The 16,880-nt window shown below is 54.2% G+C and overlaps 2 protein-coding genes across 6 annotated transcripts in view; both read right to left on the bottom strand.

Annotated features, from left to right (window-relative positions):
• Positions 1-6,353, bottom strand: part of PHACTR4 (phosphatase and actin regulator 4) — a 50,303-nt gene extending 43,950 nt beyond the window's left edge. For 2 of the 4 annotated variants that reach the window (XM_050983231.1, XM_050983229.1), the window contains exon 1: positions 6,300-6,318. The gene's annotated coding sequence lies outside the window, so the exon portion shown is untranslated. Of the gene's footprint in view, positions 1-5,922; positions 6,136-6,299 lie in introns of those variants that run through there. The other 2 variants (XM_050983228.1, XM_050983230.1) reach the window with 2 other exon arrangements.
• Positions 6,354-8,092: 1,739 nt separating this feature from the next.
• Positions 8,093-14,298, bottom strand: SESN2 (sestrin 2). 2 transcript variants are annotated; one of them, XM_050983235.1, is made up of 10 exons: positions 14,106-14,298; positions 13,443-13,508; positions 12,496-12,690; positions 11,961-12,143; positions 11,481-11,690; positions 10,637-10,787; positions 10,352-10,467; positions 9,824-10,014; positions 9,205-9,349; positions 8,093-9,129 (listed from the first exon to the last, which is right to left on the bottom strand). In XM_050983235.1, exons 1-10 carry the CDS (start codon positions 14,181-14,183, stop codon positions 9,043-9,045), a joined length of 1,422 nt encoding a protein of 473 aa, XP_050839192.1. In that variant the 5' UTR covers positions 14,184-14,298; the 3' UTR covers positions 8,093-9,042. The 2 variants fall into 2 exon arrangements, with proteins under 2 accessions (XP_050839192.1, XP_050839191.1); XM_050983234.1 differs by lacking the exons at positions 13,443-13,508; positions 14,106-14,298 and adding an exon at positions 12,828-13,006.
• Between the last annotated feature and the right edge of the window lie 2,582 nt (positions 14,299-16,880).

Raw genomic sequence — 16,880 nt, 5'->3', positions numbered from 1 at the left:
TGTCCCTGCACTGCAATTCCAATCAAGCACACGGAAAGCGGGAGGAAGATGGCAGGGCTTACCAGCACTTCCTCGGTCTAGTCTCTGAACAAAGTGGATTTAAAAGAGGTTTAATTTTCCCAGAGGCTAATGCTCTCAAATATAAATAAATCCTCCAAAAGAAGAGATTATCCATAAATTTACTAGTTAGAAATGTTAATGTATCCAGTGCTTATGCAAGGACTGCTGCTCTCCGTGCAAGAGTATCACCTACACAATTCCATATTAACGGAGAAATGGATTTCTGGTAGTTTTTCCCTCACCTCTCTTTCCATGCTGAAACATAGCCCAGCAGCTTTATAAATCCCACTTCCCAAGAGAAGCAGGAATTTACTGCAGAATCAAGGCAAACTTTTTTTTTCCTATTTCACTGAAAAAGCTCTCAAAAATCCGCTCTTGCAAAAGAACTTAATACAAAAAGCAAGATCCACGGACAGGAAAGCCCGGTGTGAAACATGAATAAGCATTTAAATAAAAACATTGCAGAGTTAAAGCTTCAAATTACACATTCACAAAATACAGGAGAAGATGAAAATCAAGAAACAATTCCTTGAACACAGCTGATGCTGGACTTACCCAACATACCCAAACACTTCCTCCTGTTATTCATACTCTATTTACTAAAGGGCCCGCCTACACCCCATATGACACTGAGCAGGATGGGACTAGACCAGTAGAACCTGGCTGCTAATTATGGCCCTTAAGGCTGAGATGAATTAATTTGTCCCTCTAGCTATAAACAGGAGGATGCCATCCTCACTAACCACAGGTAATTTTGGAGAGGACGAAACAAGGAAAAAGTGACTTGCCTGACATCAAACACCACAACAGCAACATAGCTGGGAGCTAAATCAAGCCTCCTGTCCACCTGAGCATCCTTATTTTCCCTGGACTCACAGTTGATAAGCAGAGAGAACACAGTCATTAAAACACAGATTGAAGGCTTCATTTGGAGGCTAGAAGCAGATGTGGAATAATACTGGTTAGTGTAATCACTAGTGTCACATTGATTTTGGGGCTCCAGCAGCCTCACAACAATCCTTCATCCCACAATTATTTGTTCTCCTCTGGCATCACACAAACACCCTTTACAAGGAAACAAATCTAGCAGGAGCTGGACTCCATGACCCTGATGGGTTCCCTTCCAACTCAGCATATTCCAGGATTCTGTAACAGCTCTTCTCCAGCTTCTTCTCTTTCACCTGGTTTGCAACAGACACTAAACTTCATATTGCCAAAAATAAAAGCCAAAATTTACTAGCACAAATCTGACATCACCATTTCAGTTATTATCCTCCTCCTCCTTCTTAGTCCCAGCTGATAAAGATAACCTCATCAGCACAAGGTCATCCATCCAGGAACACAGAGCAGAAATTCTGTAGATCCAGCCAGATTTCCACTGTCAGCATTGCAGCAGAGCAGTTTAAAAATGCATTCCCACAGAACCTGAGGCAGCCACCAAAGACCAGCTCAAATCCTCCTGACCCTGCCTCCATCCCTGCTAAAACCCATTTAAGTCTCCCCTGCACTGGGATCAAAAGGCTGGCGGGTGTTAGCTGTACCTGCAAAACTGCTTCCTGTGGATCTTGGCACTGCAGCAAACCAGCAAAAACTTTTAGACAGCTCTGGAGAGGAGAGGAATGGATAACACCCCACCAGCAGCACTTCTGTGCATCTGCAGGGGAGCTCTGCAGATGCACAGAAATAGCAGTGCCCAAAGCCCCCTTCCAGCAGGCACAGTGAGAACGGCCGAGCCCCCAACCTACAGCAGCAAGCTCAGCTGGTGACAGACATCCCAGATTTGATTTTGAGTAGGACATAAGGATTAGTCGAGATAACACAACCTTCAAAGGCATGTGACTACAGCTGAAGTCCCTTGAAAACTGGCACAGTGACATGCTTTGTTCAAAGTTCAAATACTCCGAAGACAACCTTTGGCTTTATCCCCCATCCACAAACACCTCTGGAAGCTTCCCCTCCATGAGGGCAGCCTGAGACACAGCTTGTGATCCCAACCTCAAGGCCACATCCAGCAATAATCGCTTTTTTTGCTAAGTCACCCTCTGCAACACAGTGTTTACACAGCGAGAAATGAGCATGGCCCACCACTAAACACTGTGCAGACACCAAACAAGTCAGTGCCTCCCAAACTTTGATTCGAGTTTACAAATCGAGGCTTTCCGATATGATTTGGGCCAAACTTTTCCTGATTACACCCTTAAAAGCTAAGGGAGAGAAAAGCATTAAGAGAGGTTCACCCTTCCCACAGACAAGTGTGAGGTGATGAAGGAAGCCCATACGGGGCAGCCTACAGTTTAAATCAGTGGTGGGGATTAATCTTGATGTATTTTAGACAACTGAGTCTGTGGCAATACAGCTTAATTAAGGGGTTAACTTTTGGGGCTTGTTTAACTAAAGGAAAACCTTTAGGTACTGGCAGCCACGAGATTCCTGCTTTTAGTAGCAGCTTTCTGGAGCTGACAGTGAAAAGGTTCAAACCTCTAACAGCAGTAAACTTTACCGAAGTCCAATGATCTTTCCCAAAAGTGTTTCAAAAGGCACAGACCGCACAGAAGTGCCAGGCTTGCACAAATTGACCTCATCAGTATGCACCTTGTTTTGCCTCATGACACTCAGCAGCTGCAGTTAATTAGTCCTTGATAATGAATTGCCCATCTCGACTACACTAAGCTGGTAGGTGAGCGATTCCTAGCTGTGCTTTGAAATCAGTATGCAAAAAGCACAAACACTAAAGAGTAAAGTTAACAATCTGTTTACCCCTTCCCTCACTCCTCCAAGCCTGCTACCAGCCAAAGGCTCAGGGAAAAGAAATAATAAATCTATTTCCAGAGTTCAGCAGAGAGAAACCATTTGGACTGCTCTCAATTTTCATATCTTTGCCACTAGTGCTTTGTGTTATTTCTTTCAACTCATTCAAGTTAGGAGATGAAGCCTGCTCTTTTGGCTAATAGCATTTAAAGCCTCTCTCTGGAGATAATTAGTCCTCCCTCCCCCATCCCATCCTCAGCAGAAAGAGCAGTCACCAACAAACAGAGAAATTCAGGCAGTGACAAGCAGGGTATAGCTGAGACCAAAGCTGCCTCTCACCTCCCTATCTCAGCACAGATGAGGATCAAAAACAAGTGACACCACAAGCAATAGAATGAACAACACAAGAATTTTCAGATTAAGGGCTTCATCAATATGAAATCAGGAAAACAGCAACTCCTCATCTACAAGAAGCAAAATACCAATGTGCAATCACTGGATGTTCTGCCTGGTCACGTTCCAACCCAGACAGACCGTCCTGAGTCATTCAAAATCAGCAGTTAAGAGCAAGAATTGGGAAAGCTGCAGCCTTTTACCTCTGATTCCAGGCCTGTCACCCAGCCACTGGCAAATCACAACCTCCACACCTCAGCTCCTACCGAGATACAGTAAATCCTCTGGCAGAGGGAAAATGAAGGGCAGTCACCAATGAGACAGCACCTCTGCTGAAGGCTGACAAACTTCTGCACAGCTGCATGCCAGCTCCTCCCATGGAATCCACCCTTGGATTCAGGGGCACAGTTTGGAAGGAGTTAAACTCAGCCATGGGGATGAGCAGCCATGCTGGCTGCTGCATTCCTTGCCTAACCATGACCCCACTGTGCAGGGAAGAACTGGGAATAGTTATCACCACAGCACTGACACGTCAGCAACAGCGACTAATTAACTGATAAAAATAGATCTCTGAAAGGGCTTTTTTCCCCTCGACACAAAGCCCAGGCCCAACACTGCTACAGTTGCACATCCATTAGTTTTCCACAGGCTCCAAACTTGCCAGCAAAAAATAAAAGCATTCTCACACTCAGAAAAGTAAATCCACATGGCATTTGTATGCAGAAAATCACTGCAAAAGAGAATTAGGGAACTGATTATGAATGACCTGGAGCATCTCCACTCTCACCTTATGGATGCAGGAGCAAGATGATGTCTTTGCCCCCAACAGCCCTACCAGTTTCCCTGCAGCCCAAAGTTCTGGTTTTGCCTGAAAAATGACATATTTTGAGGTAATCCAAATTATCCCAAGGATATTTGCAGCTTTCTTCACTCATGGTATTACTGAGATCAGCCAGAAAAACCCAGTTCTGTTTTAAGCCCCCCCCCGCCCCCAGGTTTTGTACATCTTGTAACTAAATATTCATCACCAGCTAATAAACTTGCAGGAACCAGAGTCTCAGCAATTTTTAATACATAGAATGCTCCAACACATGCCAAACACAATGAAATTTGATCAAAATAGAAGCCATTTGTTTAAATACAAATGATTTGGCTCTCAAAACTGTTATCGAATTGAACTGGAAATTAAATTAACCAGTGACCGAATGAAGTAGAATGCTGTATAATCACTGATCCAGCAGCATGAAAACAAGGATGCAATCACATTCCCCTTCTTTGTGGCACTGCCCCATGCTCCCAACGGGACTCCCACCCCATCTCCCAGGAAGTGAGTATGCTCTGTGCCTCAGACACAGCTCAGCCCTTGGGTAATCCAGAAAGAAAAGGCTCCTTGCAAAAACACTCTGATACATTATCAGATAACAAGAGTATCGCCTGGGAAGGGATACACTGGTATGTTTGAACACCTTGACTTGGGACAGAACAGCAGAGTCATTCCCAGCACTGTTGGCAAGAACAGGTTTAAACTACCCTGAATGAGAAAGGGGTTTTGTTACCATCACTGTCCAGATATTCAGCTTCAGTTGGTGTAACTGTGACAGCCTCATCCCTCGCAATCGGCCTCATTTTGGCTCTATTTCGCCCTTTCCTTCACAAAAAGGAATTTAAACCAAGTAAGTTGCCGATTTTAGGTGCTATCGACTCTTAAAAGCAGTTTGGATTAATTTAAAAGGTCTGCCTGAAGAGCACCAGGCACTCCTGAGGAAATCGCAGCAGGGAGAGGAATCCAGTTACACTCCCTTGCATCTTCTGCAGCACATCAAACTAACTCAGCTGAACATCCTTTACCCACCTAGAGTGGGCTGTGGAAACTTCATCTATCCCCTTCCCTGCTGCTGCACAGGACTTGCTTTTAAAAAACAGGAGCATCACAAAACTTCAACTTTAGTACTCACTCCTGTACAATTCCAGCTTTCTTTAAGCAATAAAGAAGAACTGCAAGGAGAAGGCTCCTGGGAAATCTCACTACACCCTTCCAATAATTGAAGGAAGATTCTAACCAGGAGAGTGACTTTTTATACAGGCATAAAGTGATAGGAGAATTGTAACAGTTTTAAACTCAACAAGGAGATTTAGATGAATATTGGGAAGGAATCCTTCCCTGTGAGGGTGGGCAGGCCCTGGCACAGGGTACTCAGGGAAGCTGTGGCTGCCCCTGGATCCCTGGCAGTGCCCGAGGCCAGGCTGGACAGGGCTTGGAGCAGCCTGGGACAGTGGGAGGTGTCCCTGCCATGGCAGAGGGAGACACAGGAGCAGCTTTAAGGTCACTTCAAACTCAAGTCATTCTGGGATTCCTTGACTCCCTCTTCTCTTTCTAGGCTTGCAGAAGCAGCATTTAAACATCCTAATGCTTAAGGAGCTTTATAGTTTATTTCAGCCTCAGCTGAGCACCGTCTCACTTCATTTACTTTTTTTGCAGCATTTCAGTGCCAGAGAAGGGCACCGAGCCCTTGCCTACCTCCACCTGGACAAACACAACCCAATGCAAGGCACAGAGGTAAATAATTCATCTGCGTGCAAACAGAGGGAAAGAACAATTAAGCCAGAAAGCACAACGGGGACGTTTCAAATTTCAGTCAACATCAAGGCAGGAGAGATCAAACAAAGAAATACCAGCGGGGCTGCCTCAGAGGGAACTTTGGGGAAGCTGGAAACACTCACGGCAGGGCACGGGAGGGCAGCAGGGACCAAGCCCGGGTTTTACCGGAGTGCCAGCCCAAGCCGCTCAGGGTTCCCGAATCGGGGGACAGCAGCGAACTCCGCTTCTTGCCTTCAGAGCCAGCAAGCGGCTGCGTTTGACCCGCGAGCCGAGTCCCTGGAGCCGCTCTCCGGACGCCCCCGGCGCGGTGCCCGCAGCGCCCCGGCCCTTCCGCGGCATCCCCGGGGCGCCCCGCTTTCCCTCCGTGAGCGCCCCCGGCCCGCAGCGCTGCCCCCGGGTAGGGCTGGGCACGGCCAAGCCGCGGTTCTCCGGGCCGGGGCTCTCCGGGCCCGCGGCTCCCCAGCCGTGCCGGCTCTCCCGGGCCCCCGCCCGCTCTCACCTGCCGCCGCCGCCGCCGCCGCTGCCGGGACGCGCCGCCGGAAGCCGCGCGCGGGGCATGCCGGGAAATGTAGTGTGGACAGCGCGGACCGGCCATGGGCGGGAAGACACGCCCCCCGGGAGGGGATGACACGCCCCCCGGACCGGGTGGGACACGCCCCCCGGACCGGGTGGGACACGCCCCCCGGACCGGGTGGGACACGCCCCCCGGACCGGGTGGGACACGCCCCCCGGACCGGGTGGGACACGCGGGGATTTGGGGTTGGGGACGTTTGGAGCTAGGCTTTGGGGTCAGGGGGATGATGAGGTGCTGGGAGAGTTTGGAGGGAGGCTCTAAGGCCAGGGAGTGACTGGTGATGGGGATTTGGGGTGGGAGCATGAGATTTTGGGGTCAGGGCGTGGGTGGGGTTTGGGGCTTTGGGTGGAGGTTGCTGGGAATGTGGGGTGAGGCTTTGGATTTCGAGATGGGCTCTGTAATTATCCATTTCAGTTCATGCAGCGGATCCTGGTGTCTGCGTGCACCTGTCGGGAATGAGCTGCCCACACTCAGGTGTTTCTCATCTCCAGCCCAACGTGAACCCTGCACAGCAAGGACAGCTCAGCCCCAGGGATGCCGCCTTTGCAAAGCACCGTGGGGTCCATCATTCCTAAAATATTTCTTCAGCACAGAAAATTAATAATAATAGTTATTATTATTATTATTACCACCACCACTACTATTATTTTCTGTTGCTTCGATGTGTGTTAAACACCACTAACACACTATATTTTTAAATTGAGAGCAATTGCAGTGAGAAAAAAAATAGCTTTTATTTGGATCATAACTATCAGTTACAGGTAGGGAGATTATTAACACACCTGCCCTGCAAGAGAACAGTGAAAGCTGTGGATAAATTATAGATATGTACACAAATTGCAGGCTTTAGTTATGCACCAGATGAGGAATTTATTGGTTTATAATTGTGACCAACTGAAAAAACAAAGGGGGCTGCAGTGATGCAATGACCCAGGGTGTGAGCTAAAGGAGACCCAAGAGCTGGTTTAGCTCCCCAAGCCCCCAGGTCCCCCCAGTGCTACAGGGTGACACCCTGAAAGAACAGCACTTTGTGGGGGCTCTGCTCTTGTCTCCACCAGGAACTCTGCACAACCAGCAAAGCCCAGGGAGCCCTGTCCTCCTGCCTCAGGTTCCCTAAAAAGCTGCCCTCAATCCTCTTTGCCCCAAAATGGAGACTCTGCCCCACACATCCCCAGCAAACTCTCACCAGGCTTCCCTCCCAGCCCCTCTACCCTCCAGGTGCTCAGAGAGGCAGCAGGGCAGGTCCTCCCAGGGCCAGGATCTGCCTCCTCAGGCACACAGCGCAGCCCCTTCCCTGGAGATCTGGCCCCTCCCCAGGGATCTTATCAGCAGCTCCCAGGGGCTCCTGCCCACACCCTGATAAGTGCTGGGCTCCACATCCTGGGCTTAGGGTGTCCTGCTTTGCCCCCCAGCGCCACTGCAGAGGGTCAGAGCATCCCGTGGGACACACGCAGTGGGATGAGCGTCTGCCTCAACCCTGGCTTCCCAGGAAGCTGCTACAGCCAGGAAAGACTGAAGCAGTCACCACAAGGAGAGATTACTGAAGTCAAACCCAGCCCCCTCAGGCATGGGGGGAGTACTCAGACCTCCCACATCTTCCCTCGGACAATCAGGGATGCTCCTGGGCACTCCCAGAGCAGCAAGACCCCCACACTCTACACCTGACATACAGAAGAGCCCCTGGGCTGACCAAGAGGAAAGTGAAAAAGGAAAAAGAATTAAAAAATAATAATTTTATTTTTTTCAAACAAGATTAAATAGCAAAGTTACAGAGACATTTCCATGCCTAGTCAGGAGTTAATACATCAAAAAAAAAAAAAAAAGAAAGAAAGAAATAACTTAACTGGAGCTATCATTCAAAAGCCAAACCAAGGGTGGCGATGCTGCTGGACCTGGATCCTGCTCCCCAGGAGGCACCTCCATGTGCTGCTGGGAATGCTCTGGCATATCTGGATGAAGCCATGGCCAGCCCATTCCACCCTGCCACCCTCACAGCAGGAGAGGGGTTGAGGGAGCCTCATGCCCCAGCACAGCTCCCCACCTTAGCCCCTGAAACTGAGGCAGTGGAGATGTGCCAGTGGTTGGAAAACAACGCAAAAAGGTGTAAAACACACTCAGGTATTCCTATCCTTTCCTGCTCCTGCCCTGGCACTTAGGTTAAAGGCACTTCACATCCCAAACTGCAGGGGTTGAGGCAGAAAGGTGGGGAGGGGGTGCCCGGGCAGCACCCCCACCAGCAGCTGTCTCCCAGCACAGCAGGACCCAAAAAGCAGGGATGAAGCCCATGATATCCTCTGGCCATCTCTGGTAGGGGACAGTCTTCTTCAGTGGCAGCCTTGGTGCCAGGACACGTCACAGGGGTGTGACACCAGCACTGCAGCCACAGACATCCCAGTCTGGCTTCACTCAAGCCAACCCCAAAAAGGCATGGAGCAGCAGAGCCCCTGCAGCTCTGTCAAGCCCAGGGCAGCCTGGGGGTCTTCCCAGCACCAGCAGCTTCCTGGGGGCTCCCCTCTCCTGGGAGAAAGCGCAGGGAAGTTCCCACTTTACTTCCACAGCTCTAAGCCCGTGAAGCAGGGAGACAATACTCCAGACGAATTTCCAGGGTTCCAGCTGCCCCTGGTCTTTCCTGCACATCCAGGGCAGGAGCAGAGCAGAGCAGCTCAGGTCAGGTCATGTAGCGGGTGACAGCCCTGAGGGCGTAGAGCAGAGCCGCCTGCATGCGTGCCTCCAGCAGGAGCAGGTTGATGTGCACCTACGGGGAGAGCACCGGGGGTCAGGCACAGGGTCAGCACCCCGAGCACCCTCCAGGGGGAGGGACGGGCAGCACCTTCTCTGAGTGCTTGAAGTGCCTCCAGAACTGTGCATAGATCTGCTTGGTTGTCCTCTCCGGGTAGCAGGCCACTGTCTTGATGTAGACCTTTAAGTTGCGCTCCAGGAGCTGGTTCACCTCCCCATAGTCGTAGTCATCATAACTGGAGAGAGCAGGATGTGTTACTGCAGACACAAGCCTTGTGCATTCATAGAATCCAGAATGGTTTGGGTGGGAAGGGACCTTACAGCCCATCCAGTCCCACCCCCTGCCATGGGCAGTGACACCTCCCACTGTTCCAGGCTGCTCCAAGCCCAGTTCAGCCTGGCCTTGGACACTTCCAGGGATCAGGATTCCACCACCTCTTTGGGCAAACTCTTCCAGAGCCTCACAACCCTTATTGCAACTTTGTACTAAATTCTCCTTTCCCAGGGCTGTTCTGAACCTCAGCCAAGCCCACCACCAGCACCACTTTGCCTTAGGGAAGCAGTAGCAGCAGCACTCTAACCCAGACCAAGTCACTGGACCTGCTCCTGGCCCTTCCCAAGGCAGAGAGAGCAGAAAGCCCAGCCAGGTTAACCCAGACCAAGTCACTGGACCTGCTCCTGGCCCTCCCAGCCAGGCTTTGGGCACACACCGGATGCCGAAGACGCAGTGGACGTAGTTCCAGATGGCTCGGCGCAGCACAGAGGTGTCCACGCCGCAGTGCATGGCAATGGTGTTGTAGGTCAGGTTGTAAACCACCTGGAACTTCTCATCCAGGAGCTGCCCCACGTCTGGGTACAGGCGGTTGATCAGCGAGTAGCCGTGGTCCTCCCAGGTGTAATCCTGGTGGAGAAAGGATGCTGGGGTAGGGGTTTGATGGGGAAAAGTGGGATCCCTCTGTCCTGGTTACAGGAAGGGTGGAGTTAATTTCTTCTCAGTCACTGTTCCAATGCTGTGTTTTGGATTTGGAATGAGAAGGGTGCTGGTAACACACTGATGGTCTGGATTTTTTGCTAAATTTGGTTTATCTTGAGTCGAGGACTTTATTCCTCTTGTTTCAGGCTCTGCCAATGGGAGGGAGCATAGCCAGGACAGGCGACCTGAACTGTCCACAATCCTGGGAACAACCCCAACATAAACAGGAGGCACCCCCAGACCTGAGCCACTGCTGAGCACCCACCTGTGCACGGAAAGTGGGGGGGGCCTGCTCCCCCCTCCGTGTGAAGTCCTTGTATCCAAATTCAGGGTCCTCCAGGAAGCAGCGGATGTTGGACTGCAGGGAGGGATCCAAAATATCTACAAGGCACCAATGCAGAGGCCATGAGCCCAGATGGAGTCAGCACTGCACTGGGGAGCTGATCCTGCTCTCCCTCAGGCAGGATTCTGGTTCCTTTCCCCCTCTTTGGGCTCCCCTGGCCCACAGGGACCTCCTGCCCCCAGACAGTTGCCCCCTGCACCTCCTCACCTGAGGAAGGCACCAGCAAACTCTCTGTCTTCTCAAGCTCGAAGCGTGTCGCCATCTCCTCCTGTGTGACTCCTTCCTCCTCCAGCTGGTTTTCCTGCAGCAGCTTCATCCTCTCCATCAGCACCTCCACCTCCTGCACGGCATCTGTGCCCTGGGGAAGCACAGGGCAGGGTCAAACCTGCCTCTGGTCGACCAGAGGGGCCCCCAACCCCAGATCTGCTGGCACTTGGTCCTGCCCAGATTCCAGCAGCTCCCATGGCCCACCCCCAGGCCCCCAAAGGGAGGAGGGGGAAGTCCTGTGGAGGATGTGGGAAGTACTGCATGGCTCTAAAGCATCAGCTGTTCCCAATAAAGGCCACAGAGATTCTCCGAGAGCTGGGCCCCTCTACTCTGGAGACAAGACTGGGAGAGATGGGGGTGTTCAGCCTAGATAAGAGAGGGCTTCAGGGAGACTTTAGAGCCCCTTCCTGTGCCTTAAGGGGCTCCAGGAGAACTTGAGAGGGACTTGGAACTGGAGCTTGGAGGGACAGGACAAAGGGGAATGGCTTACACTGCCAGAAGGCAGGGATAGATGGGATATTGGGAAGGAATCCTTGCCTGTGATGGTGAGGAGGCCCTGGCAGAGTTTGCCCAGAGAAGCTGTGGCTGCCCCATCCCTGGAAGTATTAAGGGCCAGGCTGGTCAGGAGCAGCCTGGGCTAGTGGAAGGTGTCCCTGCCCATGGCAGGGGGTAGAACAAAGCTTTAAGGTCCCTTCCAATCCAAGCCGATTTGTGATTCCCAGGGGCAGCCCCATAAAACATCCCAGGGTACACTGACACCCCTGCAAGGCAAAGCTCCTCTTACCCCAGAGCTGCCTATGCTGTCCCCAGAGGCAGGGCTGCTGTTGCTGTGGGGTGAGGGGGCCCAGCAGCTGCTCCCCACGTCCTGCTCCTCCTTGGGTTTGATGCCGCAGCCGAAGACAAAGGATGCCAGCGAGTGGTAGTGGGTGAGGAGCACCAGCGCCTGTACCAGCTCTGCCAGCGACCAGCTGTCCTGCCCCGGCCTCAGCAGAGCCTGTGACACACAGCAGGGGTTGGAGAGACCCCCAGCCCTCAGCTGCACGCCCACCACAGCCCAGTGCTGGGGCACGCCAGCGGCAGGGATACAGGAGTGGCTATACAAGAAAAGTCTTACCCATAGTGAGGGGCAAGTCATCCCTTCCCATCCCACTGCCTCCCTCAGCCCTGAAAGTGTTAAACCCTGGGGGCTGTGCACACAGGAGGTGACCCCCGGGATCAATCAGTGTGTTTTGGGGGGATCTGTGCTGGCAGCATCAGCTCTCACCTCGATGTGCTCCTTGGTGACGAGCCAGGGCCGGTGTGCCAGCAGCTTGTTGATCTCATTGAGGTTCCGGAGTTTTTGGGGGGCACAGTGCAGCCCCTGCAGCCATGCAGGGTTGCCCCCCACCTGCAGGAACTCCCCCATGTGCAACCCCACCAGGTAGGAGCACCGGTGCCGGGCTGCTGCCTGCAGGGAGAGCCGGCAGTCAGCCCCAGCCCTGCCTGGGGGCCCCCACTCTGATACAAGCCCATGAAGAAGCAAAAGCAGGGAGCCCACTCGTCCCACATCACTCCTGGAGGATTTCCCTGGGGATATGAGTTCCAGACAGGGGGATTTCCCCCCTCACTCTCAGTGCCAGTCCCCAGGGGTCCTGGAGGGAGGGTGTTGTGGTACCCTGGGTGGGCACCAGCCTCAAAGGGGTTTGGGATGTCAGATCAGAAAGGGGCCCCTCTGTGGGGTCCCAAATGCTTCCTGAGCAGCAGTGCTGGGACCCCACACAGCCCCTGTGTCCCCACAGCCCCAGGGCCCTGCTGCTCACCATGATGGCGATGTAGTGGCGCTTGTGGTAGGGCAGGGGCCCGTCCATGCGCAGCAGCAGGTACTGGGTCTTCCAGAAGCTGCTGAGGTACTGGGGGTGCAGCCCCATGACCATGGCGACGTGGTCCACCCTGCCTGCTGAGACGAAGGCCTCGAGGAGCTGGTGCAGGCTGCTCTCCCTGCCTTCCTGCGGGATCTGCAGAAGGAGGAGAGGAGGGAAGTGAAGGGCTACAAGCTATAGGCCCCCACTCTTCCCAACCTCCCCTAACCTAAATGGAGACCCCCCAACAGGCAGGACCCAGGAGCCCAAGAGCACCAAAGCTGGATCCTCACCCCACTGGAAGCGCCCTGCCTCCGGAACGGACACCGCCGGGGGCCCCCACTGCCCGTGTCCCCACTGCCAGCCCCGGGGGGCAGAGGGGGCTTGGGGGTCTCCATGACAGAACCCACACAGCCCGTGCAGCTCAGCCTGTGTTGTTTGTTTGGGCTCTGCAGTGCGGGGGAGGAGATGGGGGTCAGCCCCCAGCGCAGTGACGAAACCACGGTGCTATCTCTGCCTGAGGAGGAACATCTGGAGGAGTGAATGTGGGTGCTGAGATAGGGTTCAGGTGCCCTGGGAATGTCAGGGCAGAATGTTAGGGTCAGGCAGGGCAAGGGTGTGGGTCTTTGCATCACAGATGTGTCTGGCTGAGTGGGGAAACTGAGGCACAGGCAGGGCAAGCAAACAGCAGGGTGAAATACAGCTGTTCCCCTAATCTCCAGAACGACCCCCCCCACAATGCCACAAGGATCCGCTTGGGGTGGGTGACCCCTCTCCACTCCACCCTCAGCATCTCACCCTGACCAGGCACTAGGAATCGGGGGTTTAGGAATCCTTCCCGCAGGGAAGGGTGAAGGAGACCCCAGCAGGGAGGAGACCCCCACCCAAGCCAATCCTCATGGCTTTACCTCTCCCAAGGGAATGAAGGTGCTGGGGCCACTCGCCAGCTCCCGGGCAGCCTCGATTCCTCTTTCCTAGGAAGGAAGGCACAGCCGGGAGTCACTGGAGCCACGGAACATCCCTGTCGGCGTCACCGGAAGGGGTGACTCAGGCAGACACCGGCACGGGCCGCGGGGCCGTGTCCCCACACCCTCTGCGTCAGGCTGGCCGCGCCTGATGAAACCGGGCTGGGATGTTGCTGCGCTGCCGGACGCGTGTGACACACCGGGACAGCCAGCTGTGACACCGCTCCCGAGCGTGGGGCAGCACCGCCACGGGACAGCAGGGAGAAACGGGGCACAGGACGGCACTGTGCCTACGGCACTAACCCCTCCCTGGGCACAAAATGCCACTAAACATCACGATTTCCCCCCACACTCGCAGGGCTGCCCCTGCTCCAAGCACAGGGTTCGGGCCCTTTCTGCCGCACACTCCTCAGGGCTGGAGCTCCCGTGCGCGGCCAAAGGGCTGCTCCCGTCCCGGCCGCTCTCTGGACATGTCCCGGCTCCTCTCCTCCCTGCAGCCGGGCGGGGCGGGCTGTGGGGCACACCTCAGCGCCTCTCCGAGGGACGCCCGTGCGGGCTGAGCCCGTGTGCGCCCGGGGACGGGGCGATATAGCTGGGAGCCCTTACCTGGCCGCCCCGCCGAGCCCCGCAGCACCAGTGCTCCTCCGGCCCCGCGGGGCTGCACGGCGAGCCGGCGAGCAGCATCACGGTGGGGCTGGGCGGTGGGGGCAGCCCGGGACAGGCCCGGTGCCCCCCGGCCGCCCCCGCGCTCCGCAGCGACCCCGGGACCCCGCGCCCGCCACGCTTACATAGCACGGGGCGGGGACACGCCCCCGGCCCACCTCGACCAATGGGAGCTTGCGGGCGTGACCACTCGGCAACAATCAGACCAATGAAAACACGGGGCGTGGCCAGCACGCAGCCATCAGGTCTACCCAGAGCCGGCCGCGCTTCCCCGAGCCTGCCCTGGGGCCAAAGGGAACCCCCTGGCGAACACCTCTGCGCCGCTCAGCTGGCCCCAGCTCCGGGCAGGGGCATCGCAAGCACGTGGAACTGCTGGAGTGAGCCCAGAGGAGGCCAAAATGCTCCAAAGAGGGCTGGACACCCTCTGCACTGGAGAAAGGGAGAGCTGAAGGTGTTTGGCCTGGAGAAGGCTCCGGGGAAACCTTAGAGCCTATTCCAGAGCCTAAAGGGGCTCCAGGAGAGATGGAGAAGGACTTGGGAAAAGGGCCTGATGTGTCAGGATAAGGGGAAATGGCTTCCTCCTGCCAGAAGGGAGGGATAGATGGGATATTGGGAAGGAATCCTTCCCTGTTATGGTGGGCAGGCCCTGGCACAGGGTGCCCAGAGAAGCTGTGGCTGCCCCTGGATCCCTGCCAGTGTCCAAGGCCAGGCTGGACAGGGCTTGGAGCAACCTGGCATGGTGAAAGTGCTCATCGGAGGGGGGCAGAATGAGATGAGCTTTAAGATCTCTTCCAACCAAAATAGTCTGGGATTCTCTGACTCTTTTACTGGGTTTGGTGTTTTTCCAAAGGGACAGGAGAAAAAAAAAAGGTGAAAAGAAAGGATAAAAGCCTACCCTCAGAACCATGGGCTGTTCCAGACACAGCACTGGTGCTGCCTGACAGCCCAGTGCAGACAAGTCCAGCAAACAGGAGTCACTGCACAAACAACTCAGCATTCTCCTGGCAACAGCCTCCTCCGGCTCCGGGCTGAGCTCCTGCCAGCAGGGGAACCTCAGAGCTCCTGGGCACTGCAGCCACCCTCAGCACAGCCCATGGCTGGAACAGCCACCCTCAGCACAGCCCTCAGGCCCAGCCTCTGCACAGAGGATAGCACAGCCAGTTAGAAACGTCCCTGGGCACTGCTCCTTGTCCTTGTCCCTTCCTGGGGCTATTTTTAGGGTGTTTTGCAAACACAGCTCTGTGCTGAGGCTGTGGAGTCTGGGTGCCTCTGGCCACCTCAAGGTTTCCACTTCTGTATTTCCATTTGTGTCATTTCAGAGGCACAATTTGGGGTCTTCATTTCATCTGATCCAAGGGAATGTGCCCCCCTCACTGACCAGGGGTCAGAGGTGCTGGTTTAGCCTCTATCACCCCAGTCCAGCTCTGTCACCTGCTCCTTCGGAACTGTCACACCCCACAGAGCTGCAGGACAGGGGCACAAGCAAAGTGGGGGTGGCAGAGAAGGGGGGGCTGCCTCTGTTCTGCCCTTTCTGCTCCCCAAAAAGCTCTGGATATTAGAGGGACAGGGCTGTGGGTGTGCATCAGGCAATGATCCAGCTGGAGAGATGGGCTGGCGATGCTGCCAAATATTTAATATAAAAATATCCCATCAGAAGACACGAAGGGCTGTGCCAAGAGGACATTTGTCCCACAGACAACTCCTTCATGTCAAGCAGAGCTAGGAGGGGCCAAGCACCACTGGGTGGGCACAGAGCTCTAGGTTTTGGGGCAGCACGGGATCCCCCATCTGTTCCTCACCCCAGGTCAGCCCACCTGGCAAGCACTAGGCTACCTGCAGCACTTTCCCCAGGTGGCTCCCGATGCTCCTGCTCACGCAGCTGCTGGCTCGGGCTGTCAGCAGCATCTCCCTCCTGTCACAGCAGCCTGCAGTGGGGAGCGGCCACCCTCCCAGGCTGGGAGCCAGGAGCAGGCCATGCTGGCCAGAGCAGAACACCTTCAGCAGCCCAGAGAATCATGGAAGTGTTCTGTTCAGAAAAGCCTTCTAAGATCATCGAGTTTAACTATTACCCCAGCACGGCCAAGGCCACCACTAACCCGTGTCCCCAAGTGCCACATCCACATGGCTTTTAAATCTCTCCAGGGACACAAAAACAAGCAACAGTGGGTAATTATTTTGGGATTGACAATGCCCTGGTTACCATCCTGCTGACTGGACAAATCTGGTGCTCCAGGAAAGCTGAACAGCAAGGGAAGGCCAATTGCTCAAGATGTATTACCTTGGAGGGAGGTTGGCTGGGGACAACTCCTGCCTTTTTCACCAGCTAGTGATTTTGGGCAGCCCAGATTCTGAGGAGGAAGGGAAGCAGCAGAGACCATACAGGGACACTCTGAGGGAGCACCTGGGGCAGGTAAGACATGGAATATTGTTTCAGTGTCTCCTTTCCTTACATGCTCTGCTCGAAGATCAGCATGCTGCGTGTGCTCCAGGAGACTGGATATGAATAAGGAAAACAGCCAAAGCTAAAACCCCTTTAGACTCCCAGACCTCTGGAGATTTCCTTGGAAAAAGATGAGAGGCAGCCAAATTTTCTTCATGGAAATCTCATGGAAAAAGTGAAAGCCTCCATGCCAAAGGAGCAGGTCCCTCTGTCTGTGCCAGCTGTATCCCCCTGCCAAGATCAGGAATACATCTCCTCAGATACAGCCGGATGGGTCC

Source organism: Serinus canaria, chromosome 23 (assembly GCF_022539315.1).
Source record: "Serinus canaria isolate serCan28SL12 chromosome 23, serCan2020, whole genome shotgun sequence".
Classification (NCBI taxonomy): Eukaryota; Metazoa; Chordata; class Aves; order Passeriformes; family Fringillidae; genus Serinus; species Serinus canaria.
Note: the sequence above shows the minus strand (reverse complement) of the source record. Positions and strands in the feature narration are given on the sequence as shown.